Source organism: Galleria mellonella, unplaced genomic scaffold, assembly GCF_026898425.1.
Source record: "Galleria mellonella isolate WM207_F2 unplaced genomic scaffold, CSIRO_AGI_GalMel_v1 utg223, whole genome shotgun sequence".
In the NCBI taxonomy this organism is placed as follows: Eukaryota; Metazoa; Arthropoda; class Insecta; order Lepidoptera; family Pyralidae; genus Galleria; species Galleria mellonella.
In genome coordinates, this window is record NW_026442042.1 from 3,092,285 (window position 1) to 3,101,423 (window position 9,139).

The 9,139-nt window shown below is 29.4% G+C and overlaps 1 protein-coding gene across 1 annotated transcript; it reads right to left on the reverse strand.

The window, feature by feature from the left end:
* Window positions 1-557: 557 nt before the first annotated feature.
* Window positions 558-5,960, reverse strand: LOC113522441 (protein rogdi). The gene is made up of 7 exons (XM_026908120.3): window positions 5,732-5,960; window positions 5,559-5,630; window positions 5,127-5,258; window positions 4,784-4,941; window positions 4,221-4,341; window positions 3,437-3,646; window positions 558-2,580 (listed from the first exon to the last, which is right to left on the reverse strand). The coding sequence occupies exons 1-7, from the start codon at window positions 5,765-5,767 to the stop codon at window positions 2,512-2,514; spliced, it is 798 nt and encodes a 265-aa protein (XP_026763921.1). The 5' UTR covers window positions 5,768-5,960; the 3' UTR covers window positions 558-2,511.
* Window positions 5,961-9,139: the final 3,179 nt, after the last annotated feature.

Here is a 9,139-nt window from a genome sequence, read left to right on the forward strand (position 1 = left end):
AAAATACAATTTTTAATCTCAATTCCGTTGTCAGATTATTATCGTCATACACTTAACAAGTTGTTTATCATTATCATATTCGATAAAATAATCTTTCCACATTAACAAACTGTTATTGTGATCTCTTAGGCCCTACGAAAACAATCCTTAGCGTACTTTTTGTCTAACAAAATAGAGCATATAAAATTTCATTGGTAAACATACATTAATCCTGGCAAGTTCCTGACAGTACAAATACGAATATTTATTCACCGCGGACAAAAGTCCGATCCTTCAACTCAGTAGCCGTTATATATTATTATTATTCATGGTTCATGGTGGGGTGGATAATAATTATAATATTATAAATATAGAAACACTTCGAGTTTACGTGACTAGCGTTGGTAAATTTATAGCATAAAAATATTAAACCAACCATTTTTTTATGCAGAATTCACTCCAGTATAACCTATTACCACATATTTATTACTTTATTATCACAAGTCGTGAACGATCTGATATTTCTGAAAAGTAGAAAGAAGTAACGGCTTAAGTATATACTAAACAAGTTGTTTTAAAAAAAACGGCATCTTAATAATAGAATACCCAGGAAAATAGAGGAAGGCGGAACTGAAGGAGGGTACGGCAGTAAGAGGAGCGTATGACCCAGAGAATATAATTGACAACTATATAACGTATTCAAGAGGACATGGGATCTCATTTCACCTTACTATAAAATATCTAAATCGTTATACAATAGGGTATAATTGTTTATCTAATAAATAGTATAAAGAAGCGATTATTGCTTCAAAATTACATGAGAACCATTTAATAATTCGCTCAGATCTATCTATTTTTTGCAATTAATGACACGGTTCCTGTGCGCACAGAAAATAGAGGCCCGTTACACGAACCTTCAAGATCTATAGAAGAATGTCATAATGACACACTTACTTTTCTCGTAAAAAATAAATGCGCAAAGGAAACACGCCGAAATAATTAACGTAAAGTTACTCAGTATATTTTAATCAGCGGCCAATAAATATAATTTATTTCTATTGTTCTTCATACTCAACTACAACAATAGCCTCCTTTCTCAGTCCAATAGAAATAAAATATTAACAAACATGAGGCCCGATTAATTATACCATTGTTATCAATATCTCTTATACATTTAGGTACGGTTTCAAGTACGATACTTTATAAATGATAATAATAATACTATGAATAATTGGTCTACTTAAAGAAAAATACATTGGCTAAGCCCTTGACTTACTTAAACATTGCATCAATAGAAAGTACATATTGTGATCGAAAAACTAGTATAAAATAATTATTTATAAGTATAAATATTGTGCTTTATATTCTATTTTTATATTATAATATTACGACATAAAATAAAATTTTAAGTAATAAATATAAATAAATGAGCGACCATACAATATCAAAGTACAATAGAAAATATATTTTTTAAAAGACGGTGGTAAAAATTGCGTTATAAGTTGTATCATAATCCAATCTATAAGTATGCCTTAAATAGTACGCGCCAAAAAAATATTAATCCCTTATTCTTAAAAACATCAAACCTGTCATAAACCTGTTTTAGCTATTGAACTGTTGTGTCACTTTCTTTTGTGCTCCTAAATTCCCAATTTGAAAGAAAGTAACAAAACAGTGTAACAGTTAAAATAGATTTGTAGGTTTTAGTTTTTATTAAAAAGGGGGTATGTTTATAAAAAAAATGTTCTTCATATATAGATTATGTTAGTTTGCAGCAAACAACTTGAACGTAAGCATAGACAATACAACTAGCGCGAAAAATACTTTTATACGTAAAATTTTTAATGCGTAAGTAGCGTGACAGAAACATTGTTTTCAAATTGTCGATATCTATAAACATATTAATCAACAAAATTTTATCTCCAAATACGTCTATTTTCTTGGCGAATGACCTCTGATAAATAACTAGATTATCACAAAATACTGTAATTCTAAATAATAAATAGTATAAATATATATACTTCGATATTTTAATGAATCCGAAAAATTTTAAATATATCAGTTATTGGCAAAATAATAATAATATTTTTGAAAAATATTACTATGTAACATTTAATACCATTCAATACATTCAAATAAAATATTGCATTTTGTAAATTTGAATTATATGTAAATATTTTACAATGAGCAAATAAAAAAAATAATAACTTCTCTTATTTATACTAGTGTTAAGTGTGTGTGTTTTTCATGATTGTCGGTCGTGGAGTGCTAAGACCGACGGTGACCTATAAGTTATATACTTCATTACAATCTCAGCAATACACTGTCCTCAGTTTATTACTCACTATACAATAAATTAAAGTTAATTTATGACTAATCAACTATACATTATGTTACAACATACTCAACAAGAATATCAACAATGGACTTGGTAATTATTACTAAATAAATACATGTACAGTACAGTTATTGTATAATATAGCTAGTTACATAAGCTTAGTAACATTTGAGAATCAGATAACATGGGGACATTCAGTTTAACACCATTGAAGCAGACCTCGAACCGACTGTAAAATCCTTATACTGGGAGAATACACAAAGCTGAAAATATAAACAATACATTGCATTAGTTAAGTACACTCGTGGAAATGTAAATAAAATGAAAAATGAATATGAAATTAGTTCGCGCTGGTAATGCCGCAGTAAACATGTGTAAAAAACATACTACTCCAAAACGCCTATCCTTAATACACCTGCCAGTAGATTGATATCTTTATGCAATAGTTTGTCGCCGCATGTCAAGATAAGAGCCAACACGTTAATGAATTTATTCAAACTTAAACATAAAAGTATAGGTCAAGTATAAGAGAACGTCGAGATCGTCTCATAGAGATAAATTTCTGCACCATTGTTATAAAGCGTGTAAAAGCGCAGATTAATATCTGCTAATGAGAGAGAGGGAGAGAGTGAAAGGAGCGTTCAAATATTACGTAACGCAATTTAAAGGAGGGGTGGAGTCTTGTTCTTCATTCTTTCTTTTATTTAAACAAAAAATTAGGGAACTTGAAATCTCCCAATTTGGCAACCTTTTTTGTTTATATTATATGTATATTAATTTATTAATAAAAAGTTACGGCGCATTACATGGAGGGAAGGGAGAGGCAAAAATCATCAAAAATTGCGTTACCTTAGCTTAGTTACTTGATAATTTTCTGATGATATTCTCAATAAATATGCTTAGAAAAATATCACATGCTCAATCTATGTATCTATATATTAGATTTTTACAAAATATATGGTATTGTATACAAATTTTGTATAATAATATATGATATAAGAATTAAAAATAAATAGTTTCAACCATAATCACTTGAAAATAAATTATTATTATTATATACATATTGAATTTCAATTCAATCATTAAATTGATAAATTTAAATAAAAAAATAATGGTTACCTTATCTTTAAGCTGCTGGCACATATGAAGAGAAGCAGTTAACATCAACAGCACATCACTCAACCAGGGCACGGCACAGTCTGCCTGACATGAATCAATCCTCATGGTTCCATGCACTGAACTTAATTGGTATGCAACAAATATCAACTTATGAGACTGTATGTAGAATGATATAGCCAAGTCTTCAGGAAGATTTGGTGATAGTGCTTTCTGAAAGAATAATTTTTACATGTACACAGATTCTTAAAATTCTATAGATGTAGTAGTACAGAGTGTCAGCCTGCCACACTAGACAAGTAGCAAAAAATTTAATTCCTTTTTTTATGAGATTTAGGACAGTATACAAAAAAATAATAATAAAAAGTGGTAACTATCATCTATAGATATATTATTACATACATGACAAAAAAACACATACTACTACAAAATAATTTCATCTTTCATGTAAATTACTTCAGATATTTTGTTATAAAAATATAAAGACAGACTTACTTCTACTTGCATTTTATATTAAATGTATGTATGATTTTGTTCAAATGGTTGGTGGGGAAATTAATTTATTTATTACAAAATAATGTCACCATTTGCTCATCATCGTCATCTCATGTTTCATACAACCAATTTTCTTGAAATATAGTTTAACTTTAACTTCATTAATTAATTTATCATGAAAAAACAAACAGACAGATACTAATTCTAAAAATGTTGTGAGCACAACTAGTATATTACCTAGTGTACAAAAATATACAATAATGTCTTGGATAAATTTAAAATATAATCCTACCATATTTCTACTTTTCATAAGCTCATCAATTGCTTTTTTCTTAGGCAGTAGTAAGGCAGTACGGGCTCTTTGTAGTGATCCAAGTAAACACTGTATTATATGTAGCACTTCCTCTGATGATCTGAAATAATTAGAATCATAAATAAATTATAAAAATGATAATAAAATTGTTTTCCACAAAAAGAAACTGGCTACTATTATAGTAAAACCAGTTATTTTGATTTAAAAACTATACTACTTTTTTTTACTAATCTAATCTGTACACATACCCTTTTAGATAAAAAAAAAAAACTAAATCAGATTACAACTGACAGTTATGAGGCAACAAACATAAAATAATACAACCAATTGAGTCCTACATTTTGAAGTGGGTTAAAACTAGATATCAAATAAGTTATTGTTAAACTTTTTAATTTAATTAAAAGTACAACAGTAATTTCCAAAAATTAATAAATAGACCTAGCTATATTAACATAATGAAACAGTAATTCAAACTAACAAAAGGTGATGCTAATAAGTAACTCTTAACAGTTCTTTTATAGAAGCAGAGCTAAAATTATTACCTGAATACATAATGTTTATCAACATTATCAATATAACCTAAAGCTTGTTGTAAATGATTAGCAGCATCCTGAATTTGTTGTAACTTCCATGGTCCATCCTGATTAATGGATGTACGACATATTGTATGCATTTGTCGGAGAACTTTAAAACTTATGTCCTGGTAACATAAAAAATATTTGTTTACATAAAACAAGTATGTCAACAGATAAGAGCTTGTATGATACATTAAACTATGATATGACTTGATCAAAAATATTCACTTACATATGTAAACAGTTATTTTTAAATACTAAATAATGTGGTAAATGCTGTAATTAATTAAATAATTAAATGTAAACTTACTGCATGAGTAATGCTATCTCCAGTGAGTGTAACAATACATTTTAATTGTTCAGGCTGTGATGTCAAAATGAATTTGTCTTGCTTCTGACCTTCATTGCCATACAAAGGCACAGGAAATCTGTGAGCGCATTCCTAAAACAGAATATAATTAAAATTAGACATATAACTGTTAAAAATAGGTTTATTTTCACACCACTATAAATTACTGGCTGGTTGTTATTTAAAAAGATATAGTTCTAAAACTGACTTGACACTCATTTAGAATAATAGTTGATTTCTGTGTTTGCTCTTGTATTAAATTTTATCATACTGTTCTATTGTGTTTATCCTGTTCCCTTCCACAACGAAAATATTAGCTAATATTTCAATTTGAACACCAATAATAATAGTATACAGAAGTAATGCCATGGATAATTTAACAATGGCACTTACGACTAAAACCGAATGGAGCTGATGTAACACAGCGTGAACCTCTTCACGAAGGACCCATTCGAATTCTTCCTTCTGAAAACAATTGGACAAATGTAAAAGGAAAATAGCTGAAATAATAGCCGTAAAATCATTCATTGATTAACACAGAAGGCTCGACGATATCTATAATTTACCAAATTAGCGGCCTCTTCCTTTTCGTTGTCACTCATTTCAATGATTTTAAAACTGGTTTTACTAACAACTGTATCCCATTAGGAGATATTACACCCTAGAAATGATATATACGGTTGGGCGACTTTCCGATTTTTAGTAAAATTGAAATAAAAGGAATGAAATTTTCTGTAACTACAATAAATTGGAACTGACAGACTGTGACAAAGAATATATAATCACTCCGTTTTAGATGTGACACAAAATTGACATAACAAAGCTGACGATTATAACCCTAATGACAGTTAAAGTATCACTGACAGTAACACTGACAACACGAATTCTTCAAAATAAATAGATAGGTCTTTTTTAACGGGTAATAATCTCAGATTATACTAAATCTATGATAATAATTAAATGGTAAATATTACGCTGGCAGGGCACCAGTAAAGGATGACAAGTGACAATAAAAGCATGTTAGCTAACCCATCCTAATAATTTTAATCAAAGTACTAACCACAATGGTCAGGCGATAAATAAGTAGCTAGTAATAAAGATCTGACAGCCCCATTGTGGGGAAAAAAAGGATTATTAGTAATAGGAATTCGTTATCCCATTGCTAACAATATATTATATCAGCTCAACTTCCTGGTTCGGTTTCCCTTGGAAACCACTGTACTCAGTTCTATATGAATTCGTCACAATCACCTCACTGGCACCCCGCTAGCGTATACCATTAGTGTAAGCGGGGGTTACTATTTCATAGCACTCCATTTAAAAAAAACTGCTCCATTGCTAGCAATATATCCTGTCAGATCAACTTCTACGCGGCCTGGAAATCATAAGATTCTTTATATACAAATTCAAAAACATTTTCATCTAAAAGGAACGTGAACTTATGTACAGCTTATTTTATGCGTGGATCAGCGTATAAGTTCAACTCTCTTTTGACTTTTTTAATTTTTTTTATTTAATGATTAATATTAAAACCTAAAATGAAATTCTGACTTATAAATTGATTTATGACATTTTTATGATTAGGTACTTTAACGTGCTTTAAGTGACTATTCAAAGGCACAAATTTAATGCTCTTAATATGATTGAAAAGCTTCGGATTTTTTATGGAAAGCTAGAAAAAATTTGCAGAGAGGCCGAAATTATTGCAGGGTAAGTATGTCAACAGATACAAAGGAACTATTTCGCCAATGAATTACTTCATTATTTACTGGTACTACTGTTACGCTTTAAGTGAATTCAATAAAAGTAATTTAATATTTTATTACACAAAATTCTCTGACATACGACTTCAAACATCACATTTGTATAATGATGAGTGCAGATGATGCAATGTAACATGAAAATTTTTGTATGAAATAAAAAATACATTGGAAGAATTTGACGTCTATGTTGCTGCAATGTATCATGAAAAAATTTCATAATCTAGATGCCTTACGTTAAGGAACTACACACCTCACGCGCACATAGTAAGAAATAAGTGTTCTCTGTTACGAACCTTACTATTCACACTCGAAGCGATATATGTTTTTTTTTAATTTTTTTGACGAACACAAAAAGGGCACAGTATACTTGGATTAGTGTTAAAACGAACATGAAATGATACAAGTTGACTATGCGTGGAGTGAAGACCATTGATTACGACTGGTTATGTTCGCGGTCAATTGCGCCATATAAATAATGCAAAACTCTAGTTTGCTACTACTGCTACAACTAAACTAGATTCTGTGCTAAATATATTATACTTATTGTTAAATTTTGACATTATTGACACAATTTTATACAATTGTATGCATAGGCATAGAATAACCTACCCATGAATTTAAAATTTTATGAATAATCGAGTACCTATTAATGCGCGTTTGAAATGAGAAGTAAATCAATATTAATTTGTAATTAATGTCACTTTCAGAAAATCGGGTCGTCATATGAAGTTTCCATATACAATGTCAGCAAAGATTGTCCAATTTCCAATTTTTCATTATTTAAAATATAGTAATGTTTGGATGTTTTACCCAGGAGGAATAATAATTGGTTTCTATCTCATAAGTAAAATTCACAATGTGGTTAACTCCGAGGAAAATAAAAGATCTTGGGCTGAGAGTCAGAGAAAAATAGCGGAAAAAGAACATCGTCATTAAAAAAAACAATTTTAAATTTTAAACAGTCAAAATTAAATACCATATTTTATATTTTGTTTGCTTTAACACGTTTTTATTTATTTTTTTACCTTTTTATACTATAATGCCAAACCTGTTATTTTAATATCAGTGTGTATATTTTTATAATAGCATCCGCTTATTATCTCATTCAATATCATTAGAAAGGCGGTGTCGTGTTACAACTGTGTCAGTTGTAAACCTTATTTTTTTCTGAAAGGATATACTTACATTGGTTCCATAGAAATTTTATTAAAATTGGTTCAGTAGTTTAATTTCCAATCGACTTCAAAAAAAGGAGGATGTTGAGTACATTTTGTTGGTATCGGTACATTCACAAAGTGTAACTTATACGCAAATTGTTATGCATTACTGGATTTATCTTACTAACAAAAACTAGCTGAGAATAAAGAATATCCACATCTTTGAAAACTAGCCTGTGCTAGAGAGATGGGATGTCGTCACGATTGAGACTATGCTACATTCATTAGTGAAATCAAGACTCAATAAAGTATAAATTCATTTTTATTAAATATGGTTTTTTTTTTTTTAGTACGTTTGTTCCGTTTGGAACAGGCTAAGGTCGGAGACCATGCTGCCTAGTCTTCAAAAAGATAATTTGTCTGGAATTTATTAAATATGGTGTTTAGCTGTCAGACGAAAGACAACTGCACAGAGTATTTTTTATATATTGAATTGTAGAATTCAAATCTATGCCATGAAATTAGTAAAAAGGACAAAGCTAAAAACAAGGAACTAAGAACAAGGAATTACATAGAAGGAATGATAAAACAAAAACTGTAAGTCATATGATTGCCTCCTTTCTTTTTATGCAAATATTATTAATAAAAAGAAGATGAAAGATACAGCATCAGTTCCTATTTTTGTCAATTAATAGCAGGCTAGAAAATGCTATACGGCCGTATAACCCTATCAAATTAAAATTGCAACTTGATTGCATACTTTCTATATAAACTCTGTAGAATATATAATCTAGTCTAAAATTTGTTATTGACAAATAATTGACATATCAATATGACCAAAAATTTTACGTACACATTTTTTATACACTAGCCTGCTATGAAATGAGAAAAATAGCATCGGATAGTTTATCTTTCGTCCTCTTTTTACTAATCATATTTGCATAAAAAGAAAGGAGACAACTATATGACTTACAGTTTTTATTTTAACATTCGTTCTATGTGATTTCTTGATCTTGGGCAAAAGTTAAAAGAAATCTTGTTTGCTCTGTGTCTG

Bases quoted from the DNA above. Each gene is read 5' to 3' on its own strand.
- LOC113522441 (XM_026908120.3), bottom strand. From the start codon at position 5,767: ATGAGTGACAACGAAAAGGAAGAGGCCGCTAATTTG. The intron at 5,259-5,558 runs GTAAGTGCCATT...ATTCTGTTTTAG, and splicing joins AGCTCCATTCGGTTTTAGTC to GAATGCGCTCACAGATTTCC. The intron at 3,647-4,220 runs GTAGGATTATAT...TTATTCTTTCAG, and splicing joins TTATGAAAAGTAGAAATATG to AAAGCACTATCACCAAATCT.